The sequence below is a fragment of the Podarcis erhardii genome, assembly GCF_964252035.2.
Source record: "Podarcis erhardii genome assembly, chromosome: 10".
In the NCBI taxonomy this organism is placed as follows: Eukaryota; Metazoa; Chordata; class Lepidosauria; order Squamata; family Lacertidae; genus Podarcis; species Podarcis erhardii.
Window position 1 is genome coordinate 19,427,145 of NC_138500.1, and position 13,730 is coordinate 19,440,874.

General features: G+C 44.3%; 1 protein-coding gene across 3 annotated transcripts in view; it reads right to left on the bottom strand.

The window, feature by feature from the left end:
* Positions 1–13,730, bottom strand: part of B4GALNT3 (beta-1,4-N-acetyl-galactosaminyltransferase 3) — a 71,512-nt gene that overhangs the window by 2,570 nt on the left and 55,212 nt on the right. Inside the window, exons 8-20 of one of the 3 annotated variants that reach the window (XM_081878835.1) lie at positions 12,995–13,073; positions 11,985–12,051; positions 11,348–11,491; positions 11,048–11,157; positions 9,707–9,807; positions 8,779–8,858; positions 7,186–7,922; positions 6,881–7,149; positions 4,821–5,116; positions 2,903–3,056; positions 2,390–2,462; positions 1,326–1,479; positions 481–607 (exon numbers count right to left, since the gene is read on the bottom strand). In XM_081878835.1, the coding sequence (XP_081734961.1) occupies positions 481–607; positions 1,326–1,479; positions 2,390–2,462; positions 2,903–3,056; positions 4,821–5,116; positions 6,881–7,149; positions 7,186–7,922; positions 8,779–8,858; positions 9,707–9,807; positions 11,048–11,157; positions 11,348–11,491; positions 11,985–12,051; positions 12,995–13,073 (2,391 nt within the window). Of the gene's footprint in view, positions 1–480; positions 608–1,325; positions 1,480–2,389; positions 2,463–2,902; positions 3,057–4,820; positions 5,117–6,880; positions 7,923–8,778; positions 8,859–9,706; positions 9,808–11,047; positions 11,158–11,347; positions 11,492–11,984; positions 12,052–12,994; positions 13,074–13,730 lie in introns of all 3 variants that reach the window. The other 2 variants (XM_081878836.1, XM_081878834.1) reach the window with 2 other exon arrangements.

Consider the following 13,730-nt stretch of genomic DNA (forward strand, 5'->3'; position numbering starts at 1 on the left):
GAACTGCCTGCTTCTGTGGAGCTTGGATTGGGAGGGTGGGGGAATCTTTAAAGCACCATGGGCCAGGTCTTTATCAGAACCGGGACTCTAAATTCTGATTAAGCAAGTGATCCAGAGGGTGGGAAGTTGGGACAGGAATGGCAGCCACAGGAAACTACCCCTCCAACTAAGAGTAAGGGGGACACTTCAGTGGCAGTGGGTTTTTATTGGACCAATGGGACTTACTTCTGAGTGAATGTATAAGATTGCTCTGTTTGCGTGTAGGAGGAAGTTTTTTACGAGGATGAAACTTAGTGCTTAATAGCGGTTTGGTTAATTGCTTTTAATGGCTAGTTGTTCCACATTGTGCTTTTCCTCTTAGACTTCATCCATCATTACTGAGCTAGATGAACCAATGGTCTGATTCAGTATAAGGCAGCTTCCTATGTTCCTATGAGAAGAGAACCCAAAGCCAGTTTGCTGCTGCACATCTTCACTCACCGGTCCAGGAGTTCCCAGTCCTCTCCTCCCCACTTTTCCCCAAAGTCTCTGGTGTTCATGCCTCCAACGCGAACTAGATCTGACTTGTATATACCCAGGAGGCCAAAGCCGTTCACTTCCCAGTAGCCTATGAAAGCGAAACACAAAAGCATCAGCCACATCTACATGGTTTATTAGTAAAAATTAAAGTTCTCAGACTAACCTGTGGCACCCACTGGTCCAGACATGTAACAGATTAATAGGGAAAGATCCAACTACACACACACACACATCCTAATGAGTTGCAACCACTCTTCATTGGGAAGTAATAGGATGCCGGAATGAAGAACTTCAGGACTTGGGGGTGGAAGGGCTAACTGCAGTCCTCATGAATCTCCCCAGGCCACATCCCTCACTGATCCCTGCTTTGCACCCTCCCTGAATGGTTTTGCCTGGCAGGAATGTGTCCTGGAATTCTGATACTGCCTCTTACTTGCCTGGAAGGAGGGTAGAGAGGAATGCATGATTATGCATAAAAAGTAGCCAACCAAGGAAAGTACTGTACATTCCTTTCCCCACCCACTTTTGCCTCTCTCCACCCCAAGCCACCACTAGCACATGGGCCCTGGGAGGTTGCCCAGAAAGGACTGCTGACTTTGGGCTGACAAAGATTCTACCAAACCTTCTATACAGAATATTTTCCTTGTCTGTCCTAGACCTTCCTCCCTCTGTTATGAAACCGCTGTTTTAACCATCTCTACAAGGCTAAACTATGAACTGTAGAAAAATCTGTTTGTGATAATGAGGAAGAAAGATGACCAGAAGAATATGGGTTTTATGCAAAAAACCTCCCTGCAGCACCTCACCATCAGGCCATTTTGGGGATGCACCACAGTGGAGCCTCATAACCATAGGTGCAAAGGCCATTTTCCCTTCCACACAGTGCTTCCGAATGGAGTCAATGATCCCTGACGGGAAATGGATGTGAAGATCACACAGGAAAATGATGCTGTGCGAATCCTGTAATTAAGCAGAGAAACGGAGCAGTCAGATCGTTATCCACAGTACACTTGTGCGCGTGGGGAAAGGCTCACAGAAACGCCCATTCAAGGAAGATGTGAACATCACACAACATCATGCAACACCCTCCAGCTCCAAGACAACTTCTGATATGCAGAACAAACCTGTCAGATACCTGAATTTGTGTGTGTGTGTGTGTGTGTAAAGAGTTTCCACTACTATAGGCAGACTTTTTTTACGGATGAACCACTCTTTCAGTTAGAAAGATGAACCCAAATGTTCAATCTACATCTACTTCCATGTGGTTTATGTTCATTCCGCCATAGAGCATCTTGTCTTACCTGCAGAAGGCCCCAATCCCTATCATCTCCAGATAAGGCTTGGATTATCCCACCTGAAACCCAAGAGCAGGGTTTCTCAACGTTGGGTCCCCAGATGTTGTTGGACTTCAACTCCCATCATCGCTGAGCTCTGGCCTTGCTAGCTAGGGTTGATGAGAGTTGTAGTCCCAAAACATCTGGGGACCCAAGGTTGAGAAAGGCTGCTGTAGAGAGTCAGAGCAGGCAAGGCTGATTATTTTTTACCCCCGCCAACCCACTCTTTAGCACTCCATCAGAACAAATGTCAATTCAGGTTTTCTGCAGATTGACATTTGCTCCAATTGAGTGCTGCAGAGCTGGTTTTCATAGAGAAAGCTCCAGAGCAAAGAAAACCTTATATTAAACCCCTTTAAATCATTCCGAAACTACCTAACATTTGGCAGCTGAGGCGCTTTAGCTTAGCCTTCCCCAGCTTGCTGCCTTCCATACACTTTGGACCACAACTCCCATTACCTTCAGCCAGCATGGCCAATGGTCAGGGGGATGGGAGTTGTAGTTCACAGCATCTGCCCTAGCCAGCTATCACTCACCTTCACTAGGTTTATCCCAGCTTGCAGGCCTGCGGAGCGCTGAAAGTTCCCCGTTAACCGCAAATATTGGTACCTGAAGACAAGAAATGGGTTATATTTTTACAGACAAAGTAAGGCTTTGTAAGGTTCTACACTTAGGCAGGAAGAATCAGCTGCACAAATATAAGATGGGGGACACCTGGCTTTCCAATAGTATGTGTGAAAAGGATCTAGGGGTTGTAGTAGACCACAAGCTGATGCAGCAGTAAAACCAGTTAATGCTATTCTAGGCTGCAACAACAGAAGTATATGGTAAGAGTTGTTTGACAGTAGAACAGAGGTTGGGTGGCCATCTGGCATAGATGCTTTAGTGGAGATTTCTGCATTGTAGGGGGTTGAACTAGTGGACCCTCAAGGTGCCTTCCAACTCTAAGATTCTATGAATAAGGATTATTATTATTGCATCTGTCCCTTATATGCTTCAAATATGCTGGCCCATGTTCCTGTTCGCAAATGCAATAAATCTGCTCTCACCTGCGCAATGAGGACTTTTTCAGAGCCTTTTCTACATCCATATCGTCACTGCTGTAGTCTGTGATGATGACGTTGAAATAGGGGTCCTTAGTAACCCTGAACAGCTCTTCCATGTCAGAAATGAACTGCAGCACCCAACGTGCCTGGTTTTTCACTGTTTGGCACCGGGAACAAAGAGAAGAACAGAATGAGGGCAGAGTTGGTTTTAAAGGATGGAGTTGTGTCCCAAGAAGGCAAGACACACACATACACAATTTCCTTCCTGTTCTAGTAAACATGGGCATGTCCCTGTATGCCATTGCTGACACCTCTAACACGAGACTATATGGAATAGAGTCTGACTCAATATAAGGCTGCTCATCATATCCCTATTCAGCTACAGATGCAAATGCAAATGCAGCCGCTTCCAGAGGAGCAGCCAGGTCAGCCTGCTGCAGCAAAATATATGAAGTCTTGTGGCAACTTAAGAGCTTACTAATTTATCAAATACAGATATACAGCATTATTGCTATACAGCAAACAAAGAGGCGCAGTGAAGATAATGAAGCAGTTTGCTCAGAGGAAAGCAGGTATGCTTTCCTGGATCAGTCTTTCACTGACCAGTTTGTATTGTCCAACTATAGGCAGAGTCTTTAGTGGGCTATCTAGGCCAATATCAGGAAAAAAATTGCTAGGCTTCATCATTTAATTCTCTAAATAGTATAGCTCTATGATACTGGGGCATCAACCCAGGGCTGTGAGTGCAAAATAATTATCCAAATTGATTCTGCGCTAAGGGAACCCAAGTTCTGTGACAAAAGCTAAGAACGAATTGTCCAAATTAAGCATGTTTTCACTACTTACTTCCTTTTGCAATATTCTGCTCTTTATTTTGGTAAAAAAAATGCACACACAAATATATATATTCTATGGTTTTGATAGTTATGAGGATTGTGAGGGGTTCAATACCTAGACACTCCATCCCTTGACCAGTAGAATTTTTCTGGAGGAAAACCTCTGCTTAGCTCCTTTCATGCATAACTTAAAACCAAAACAAAGCAAAACAGAACACCAACACAGCTGTTGAGTTCTTGGGATGCTGGATTCTTAGAGCCAAAGCCCACACCTATGGCTTTTCTGTGCTCCTGTGAAACACACTTATCACATTTCCTTTAGTTCGACAGGTGTTACCTGAAACTGGAGCAAAATCATATAGCTAAATATGACGACCGATTCTGTTTTAGTACCTTAAGATGGATATTTTGTCCTAGGAGAATTTTAGGATATGTGACAATTTGAGCTACATGATAAAAATATGCTGTGTCTTTCTTCCGGAAATATAAGAAAGAGCATGGGGCATTAACCAGTCACTGAGAGTTAGAAGAAGAAAAATTAAGGTTGCCAGATGGGAACTAACGAAATAAAAGGTAAACGACACCTGGGTGCTTAAGTCCAGTCAAAGGCAACTATGGGGTTGTGGTGCTCATCTTGCTTTCAGGCCAAGGGAGCCACTATTTTTCCACAGATAGCTTTCCAGGTCATGTGGCCAGCTTGACTAAACTGCTTTTGGTGCAATGGGACACCGTGACGGAACCAAGAGTGCACGGAAACACCATTTACCTTCTCACTGCAGCAGTACCTATTTATCTACTTGCACTGGTATGCTTTTGAACTGCTAGGTTGGCAGGAGCTAGGACAGAGCAGTGGGAGCCCAGTGGTTTAGACCACAGCGCCACCTGCATCCCAGATGGGAACTAAAAATACTGTTCTATAATGTAGGATACAGCATATAAAATCAAAGGGAAAATATGGTTGAGACTTTTCATCTCCCTGATATAGCACCTCTACCAGATGAAGTACAGGTGGCAGAAGTCAAAATCCCATCATTCTCCATTGCAGCTATTTTGACAAGATCATACAGCTATCACATCCCGCTTACCTGGCACTATGAAGTGGACAACGGCACGATGGTTCCAGGAAAAGCCTGCTGGCCAGCAGAGGGCTGGCTCAGTTTTTCTGGCCAACAAGTGGCGCTGGCGGCCCCATGCCAGATCCTTCATAATTCCCTCTTCCTCACCGCTGCTGCTACCATGCCAGTCCCGTGCAAATACGTATTCTGAGAAACGGACAATGCGCTTATCCCGTGCAACCAGCTCCAGCTCCAGAAGGTAGCGGCTGCCTCGCAGGTGGTCCTGCCGCTTCTCTACATTGACGACGCACAGCAGTTGGAATCGCCTGAAATTGGCATGAAGGGCCACAGCTCAGTGGCAGAGTAGATGTGTTGCATGCAGAAGGTGGCAGGTTCAAGCCCTGGCGTCTCCAGGAATTGGCCTGGGAACATTCCCAGTTTGAACACTCGGGAAGTCCCTACCTATGCAGACAGGACTGAGCTGGATGGAGCAATGGTCTGACTTGGTATAAGGTGTCCTCCTATTATACGAAGGAATTGTGTCTTCCTATGTATGCCTACTAACCGTGATGGCTATGCTCAATGTCAGAGATAGTATAACTCTGAACACCAATTGCTAGGAATTGCAGGTTTGGCTTAGAGATATTGAGTTGTGTATTATTTTGGTATTGTAAATATCATTTAAGAAGGTGTTAAATTTCTTGTACAATGAATTTTTGGAAACCACATACAGAGTTATTTAGTTTGGTGATATACTTCTCCATAAGTGGTATTGAGCTTTGTGGAGGAATTGCAGGTCGGCAGAGTGCTGTTGTGCTCAGATCCTGCTTGCAGGCTTCCCACACACAACTGGCTGGCCAGTGTGAAAACAGGATGCTGCGTTAGATGGGCCATTGGCCTGATCCAGCAGGCTTTTCTAATGCAGTACCACATTTGCACACCAGGTTCTTAGGCCGTGTCTGACCAGGCACCAGGCACCAGGCACCAGGTCCACAGGCCTGATGCACAAAACATTTGCACTGTACCCTTTGCCTAATTTTTGTTTTCACTGCAAGAGATCAGCCAGATACTAAAGCCTTCGCCATGCTAATGTTTTCCCCCCAACTATGTTCAGCCACCAACCATTTCAAAACTAAAATAAAAATGGCAAGTTCTGTAACAAGACAAGACAACTTCTGCCTCCCAAACAAACTTGCCTAATATCCTACAGTGGTCTTCAAGCAGTCCAGACCCAAAGCCCACCGCAGATTCCCAACCTGTAGTGTTGACAGCCCCCTTTCAGCCCTTCCTTGCTTTGCAACCATCCCATACTGGCCACAGGCCTTAGGACCCTCTGGGCTTGTCAAGTGACTAGGACTAAGCATTGGCCAGGTCTACCCAGCTGTCCCTAAACTGACTCCCTCTAGATGTTGTCTGACTCCCATCAGCGCCAGACAATGTGGCTGGTGGTCAGGGATGATGACAGCTGGGGCCCTGTAGAATCTGAAGGGCACCTGCTGAGTGGAGACTAGTCCAGCCCTAAGCAGCTGAAGGTCAGCACCCTGGACTCAATTCCTTGTAACTCCACCCTCCAGCTATTGACTCTGTTGATACAGAGAGTAAGGTATCACAGGTCAGTGGTGTAGTGGTTAGTGTCGGATTAGGATCTGAGAGACCAGAGTTCAAATCCCCACTTGGACATGGGTGACCTTGGGTCAGTCACTACCTCTCAGCCTCACAGGGTTGTTGTGGGGATTAAATGAGGAGGTAGAGAATCATGTACACTACTTTGAGCTCCTTGGATGAAAAGGTGTGATATAAATGCAGTGAATTAAAAAAAGGTTCCAAGTTTAAGTCTGTGGCACTCAATGTGACAGTGAAAATGCCAAAAGATAAAGACCAGATGAAATCAGAGCTCATTCCTAGCTCCCCAAGACTACAGAAGAACATATCCAAACATCCCTTTTAAGGATGAAGAGTGACTCAGTCCTCATTTCACAATGAGATCTGACAGCACTTTTAGCTACCTACCCAGACCCAAAGAGTCTGTTCCATGCTGCAGTTGCCAGCCTTAATAAGGACCAGAGTCTGCAAGGTGACTTTTGGCTTACCCTTTGTTCTTCTGGTTGAGCTTCTTTAGGAATGCATGAGTGACCTCAAGGGCTTCCTTCTCTTTTAACAGCAGGTTCCCTGAAGTGTTGCACTTCAGGTCAATCCAGTCTGTCCGCAGCACCTGGAAGTCTAAGTTACTTGCCCTGAAAGTCTGCTGCCAGTTCACTAGTTGGTCAAATGCAGGCATGTAACGAAACTCCTCTTCTTCATTTACCTCCCCTTCCACCTCCTCCTCCTCTTCTTCCTCCTGTTCCTCAACCACCACCGCCTTTTCTTCTTCCTCCTGTTCCTCAACCACCACCACCTTTTCTTCATCCTCCACCTTGTGCACTGTTGGCTGGGCAGAATCAGTCCTGACAGGTGGCTGGGGATCCAGATCCACTCTTCCTAAAATGACATTTGCAGCATCTGCTGCCTTGTGCTGGGCTATATACGAATCTACTTGGTTAAGCCATTGGTCCTCATGAGCAGGCTGTTCCTGGAGGGCTGCCTTCCCTGCTCCTTTGTCAAGCACCTGGGATTGCCTCCTTGTTTTTGTGGTTTCTAATGATGACAGGTCCATGTTTCCATTTGCATTAAAACCCAAAGTCTCTCTTGGGATCCTTCCAGCTGAATCCCTGCGACTGATGGGATTTTGTTCTCCAATCCCTTTGGTCCTTTTGTTAGTCTGCATGCCCTCATCTCCTCCTTTCCTCTTGGTAGCTGGCAACTCATGGGCACTTCTGTCACGGTGAGGAGAGTTCTCTTGGTTTCTGCTGTTCAGATACAGCCTTCCTACTGGTGAATTTATTTCTGGGATGGTTTTATTGTTGGTCTGGTTGACCAATGTCATTACCCGCTTTTTAGCAGCTTTGCTCTGTGTACCTTTCCCAGCCACTGACAGGAGAGTCCGAGGCTTTAGTGGGGAATAATCATAAACATTGGCGTACTCCGCTGCCAGGATGGGAGCTCTTTTCACTTTGGGTCTGGAGGAGCTTAATGGAGGATGCATGTCATCTGGGTCTTCATACTGAGCATCATCAAAATTTTCTCCTTCATAGCCTGAAAAGATCAAACACAATTACATATCTTGTGCCTTGGTTGTTGTTGTTTTTCTCTTGCTCTCTCTTCTTAATTTTGAAGTAATTCTTAACACAACATCCTGCAGCTGGCAGCTTGTGGGAGCTAATATCCCAACACTTACATGGTGACCAGGGCTTCATACAGACCATACATTTAAAGCACATGGTTTCCCCCAAAGAATCCTGGGAACTGGTGTTTCCCCCTCACAGAGCTATCGTTCCCAGCACCTTTAACAAACTACAGTTCCCATGACTGTTTGGGGAAATTCATGTGCTTTAAAGGTACAGTGTTTATGCAGCCTGAATAGTGCAATACTGGTGAGCAGTGACCATCCAGTCATCCATCATCTTAATTTCCAGATGCATCCATATATAAAAATTTAGCATATGCAAATTTGTGTCATGAACCTGTGCCCCAAGTCCTTTTACTACTTAGCAATACCCTGGCCTATAGGTGAAAAATACAGGCATCCCAAGTTTCTCTTTTGATGCATTTAGCCCAGTGGGTAGGGCATGAGACGCTTTATCTCAAGGTTGTGGGTTTGAGCCCCACATTGGGCAAAAGATTCCTGCATTGCAGGGGGTTGGACTAGATGACCATCATGGTCCCTTCCAGCTCTGCAATTCTATGATTCTATAACTGTTGCATTTTGAACAGGGGGGTGGACATGCTTCCATATGAACTAAGCATCTTACTCAGCCATGTTTCCCATTCTGGTTGTTCCTCGTTTGATGTAGATATGAAACCACCTCCTACGATTCTGCCCATTGCAGTCTCTCTCTTCTTTATCACTCATTAGTCAACCATAAAACAACTTTTCCAGGTTTTTCCATACCTGGCAACTTAGTTGTTTCCTCAGAATCTGAATTCCTCCCCTCTGGCTTGTCCATTTTCACATACCTGGAGAATCCAAATCTGCAGGAGTTAAAAAGCAAACCCAGGCATTACAATTGCCACACTCTTTAAGCTTAGCCAGTATGCAACATTTCTGCTCTGCTAAACATCTCTTCTGCTTAAGGGGAGTCATTTTATGCAACCAGTAGAATCAAGTGGTAAAAGTCCGCTTGGACTGTACTACTTACAGGCTGCTGGTAGCAGGTAGCAGGTTGCATGTTTATGCTATTCCCTTGCACTTGTAATCTACCTTGTGGCAATGCAACCTACTTATTTTTCAGTTCCAAAAGTATCTTGCAGCTTCTTTAAAAATATTTCTTGCAATACTGGTACTGCGAACTCTCTTTTGCACAAATATTCTGGGCAGGGAGTATCTTGTGCATTTGGATAGCCAGATATTTAGATAAAAAGAAGAGGGATTTATATAGTTACATGGACTGAGTGACAGAAACAAAAAATATACTGTAAGCTGACATGGACTCCATGCTAGATACAGAAACAAATAATAAATGCTAACTGAATAAGTGAGGGCAGTGAACGGGACCTTGGTTGTAACAAACAACAATAGCAGCTTTAGATTCTGCTTGCATAAGGCAATACAGATCTCTCTCTTCCATGTAGAAAAACACGTAGGAAATAATCCGGTGTGAAGCAGTCTTTATTCTTTTATTCCTTTTGACTTTCTGAAGGCACCCGGCACCCTCAGATCCCATCATGTTTAGCAGGAACCAAGTTACTGAAAAGACTTTCTACAGCAAAAAAAAAAAAAGTTTACATATTTTATTTAGAAATGCCTTTCTCCTAAAATTTAGCCCCTGCTTTCCAGTGACAAAGCAACAGAGTTCAGTTACCAAGAAGGAAGGCTTTACCTGTTCAGGAAATATTCATTTTCCTGGTAAAAGCACTTGTTATGTGTCTCCATGTGCGTCAAACGAGTGTAGTCATTGGGATATACAAATGACAAATGGACCTAGAAAGGGAGGGGAGGAGTCCACATACAAAAAATATCAGTACTAAAACTAAACTTCAGGACTATTTTGTGTGATCAAGGACAGCCAAAGTTTTCAGAGCACAGCTCAGGTCTATTAGCCCCAAAATCAATAAACCTGCCTCAGATGTATTTATACTGACTGTTGTGCACATGTGTAGAATTTTGAGAGAGATGCTTAGTTTTCCATACCAGGGACAACGGTTGTGCTATTGATTTTGTAGTCACTTATTCCAAAACGAAGGAGGAGAGATAACCACCTGTAAACATTTAGAAGCTCTTTTCCTTATTTTTGAGCTTGAAAAAGGTAGCTGATATATGCTAACAAGAACAACATTTAAAGCCCTGGGTTTAACTCTTCTGTAACAGAAACAAACAGTGAAGCACATGACAGCAGCTGCAATTTCAGGGTAACTGAGCATCTATGCTATTCAAATGACCATCAAGTACTGCTCAAAATAATCAATTGCATTTCCCATAAGGTATTTAAGGTCTGAGATGTTGACTGATCCACTACAGCAGAGCTTTCCAAACTATGTGTCACGACACATTCATGTGTCGGCTGCAGTGTGTAGGTGTGTGATGTGAACACACCCCATGCTCCTCCGGGGGGGCGGGCGGGCTGGAAAGTGGTTAGTTTAACCTCCAGTTTGCTAGTAAAACTGAATTACTGTGTGGCAAAATGATGCATGTCTAAAAAGTGTGTCACCAACATGAAAAGTTTGGAAAGCTCTGCACTACAGAGATTCATTATTTCATGTCACAGGAATGTTCTCGTCTGGGTGAACTGGTTAAAAGAAAGTGTAAACTCAATGTGGCAAGTTATCCCAGTTAGCACCTAAACTGGAGAAAGAATGAATGCCATTGGTGTTCGGCCAATCAAATGTGTGGCAACCAAAACTGAACTGCCCCCTACTAAGGCCCCAAGATAAGTGGAGAAGATACATTTGAACTTAGAGGAGCAGAGCAAGCAAAACAGAGGCCATCTTAGCTACTGAGCTTGGGCATCACCACGTGAGCTCACATCCAGCTACCACTTTGAAAGAAAGTTCATGCAAGCACACACAAAAATGACAGTGGAGCAAGAGATCCACTAACTTCACATGCCACTGTGGACAACTACACACAGCTTCGTAAAAGGAAAGCCAGCCTTTAACCTAAGCTTCAATGTTAGCAGCAGCTGCAAGCTGGGCAAAGACTTGAATTGAGAATTAAGACTTACAAACTGAAGCCCTTGATAGCGCTCCAGAGGGAATCCATTGACCAGGTAGCTTGGTTTGTAAGGGCAGTCTGGAAGGATCTTGCGCAACTGCGACTTCCTTACGAGAGGCACTGAGAAACAGAAAATAAATGAGAGGCTAGGACAGAAGCAGATCGGCGTAAAGCAGTCGGGAGAGAGCTCCTACTAACCATTAAAGACATAGGAGCTTGTTCTCTTTTGTATCTAGACGCTCTAGATCAGCCCCAAGCAAAACCATCTAAGGCTGCAATCCTATGCTCTGGCAGCAAGCTAGATGCTTACATTTATAAATGGTGTCCCGGGGGTCAGGCTTGAGCATGTCAGCTGAGTGCTCCTTTGCACCCTGATTGTACACAATCTGTTCTGGATTCGTAGCCAGTGTCTGCGGGATGTGACCAACTTCGTCCATTTTCAAAAGCGTTTCATCTAAAGCACATTAGGGTGGGTGGGGGGGAGAGAAATAGTGGGAAAGGGTAGGAAGGAAGGAAGAAGGAATAATATACCTTCTTAGGACAGCTGGATATATTCTTCTTCATGCAACTCTAACTCTTGTCAATTCTGTTACATACTGCTAACAAGCTTCAAGGGATTTCACAGCTCAGAGTGCTCCTTATTTTTAAATGCTAATCTGGCAACCCAACCTGAATTCCAAATTTCAGTAAATTACATGCAAGTCCCATTTCACAAGCCTCCCAGGCTATTTTCTGCCCTCTCTCAAAGCTCAGTGTCTCTCAAAAGCCTATGAAATAAACCTGGTATGAAGTGAAGAAGGGTATAGTGCAATATTTCTGCATCTGCCTAGGATGTGCTGTGGTTAGAGGCAAAGCTTTTCTGTTGATAGGAAGGAAGGAAGACCAACAGCAACAAAAAGCCCATTTGGCCTTATTAGTCCCAGGGGGCAGGAGGGGAAGATACTTACTAGCATAAAGGGAGAGGGATTCAGAGTCAATAACAGCAAACTTGGTTTCTGGGTCATTCAGCTTCCACTGAAAAAGAAAGACGGATGCATTCAAAGTTTATAAATTTGACAACTAGGAAAGGAAAGAGAGATCTGTATACAACAGACCCACACGACTAGGAGTTTGCCAAGCTATATAAAGTCCACTGCTTACATATTGTGGTTTAACAGATCTCTAGCAAGCAGAAAAGCTGAAACAAAATAAAAAAAATTCCTTCTAGTAGCACATTAGAGACCAACTAAGTTTGCTATTGGTATTGGTAAAGCAGAAAAGCCAGGAGATTTGTTGCCCTGGTGGACTGCTATACAGGTCTGGTGGCCAAAATGAGACAGCATGGGGGCTCCTGTACCTTTAATAGTTGTGTAGAAAAGGCTGCCCTTGCTAAAACTTCCTCTTCTGCACAACTATTAAGAGCCTCAACCTCTTCTGTACTTATACATGGCTGATGCAAGGTAATTCGGTACACAATATACAATTGTGATCTACAAAGTCAAGGAATCCTTTCCCAATTTCAGATCCTGTTAATATATTACACTTTGCGTGAAGATAGTGAGGCTTTTCACAAAGGAGGAATATCCAGGGGAAAGCGGATGAGCAAAACTATCAAATACAACACTCATTGCTCATTGTTTAATTTGATCATTGCTTCTGAGAAAGCTTAGTGTGTGCCTTTGGCATTATTAGATGTACAGTACTGGAAGAATACATTGCAGTTACTGTTTTGGTTGCTCAATCGAATTTAGTATTTGTCATCTGCCTGATGTACATGATTTTCTAGTCTTCTTAAATTAAAAACAGCAACAACAATGAAACACTCAGGAGTATGTCAGACATTTCAAGCGACCAATTAATTGGTCTTCTCTGAGCATGTGGAAAAGATCACATAAAAATGCAAAAATGAGTTGGGAAGGAAATGTTGGGATGATGAAATAAAGTGCCATCTGAATGCAGCCCTAGCCTGACTACTCACTGCCACTACCACATGGTCTGTTCCTTTGTCATCTTGCTTGTGTAGCACCTCAAAGTAGTACTTGCTCATGGCAGACAACCTGCGAGAGGGAAGTGGACAAAGAAACACTATTAATGCAGAACATCTTTTCCCACTTAAGTAATCATGGAAACTGAAGTAGCCACATCACTTTGGACTACAAGACTGTATCTACTCTTTGGCCAAAAGAGGGTGGATTCCATTTGTTCTGTACAGTGATGTCTTCCAAGAACTCAAACTGGGTTGGACTTCTATTTAAGCCTTCGATGAATTATTCCTTCCAGCTAAGGGATATAGCCACTGAATTCTATGTTTTCCTTCATCTCTGCTCAAATTAGGCAATGAACAAGTCAATTCGTCTAATGGCAAAGTCTCCATGGAGGGCAGGGAATACTTTCTGCCATTGCTGACAGCGTCAACCTGTGCAATTTGAAAGACTGACGGAGTGTCACAGTTCAGACCTGCCCAGACCTATAACTTGAAGTGTCCTTTGAGGAACAGCAGGATTAGAAACTAAGGAGTCACTGGATCCAACCATCCCTGCCTCAGGAGTTGAGATTGCCACACCAGCTGCCTGGGTTGGGTTCCTGGGTTCTATACCCTCCTGTCTCTCTCAGGAACTAAGGAAATGGTGATCCAGGCAGGAACTTCAACACCACAGCTGAAGTGCCTGGCTAGCAGTATACAAGAGCACCTGCCTGGGTAAGAGTCACAGTGG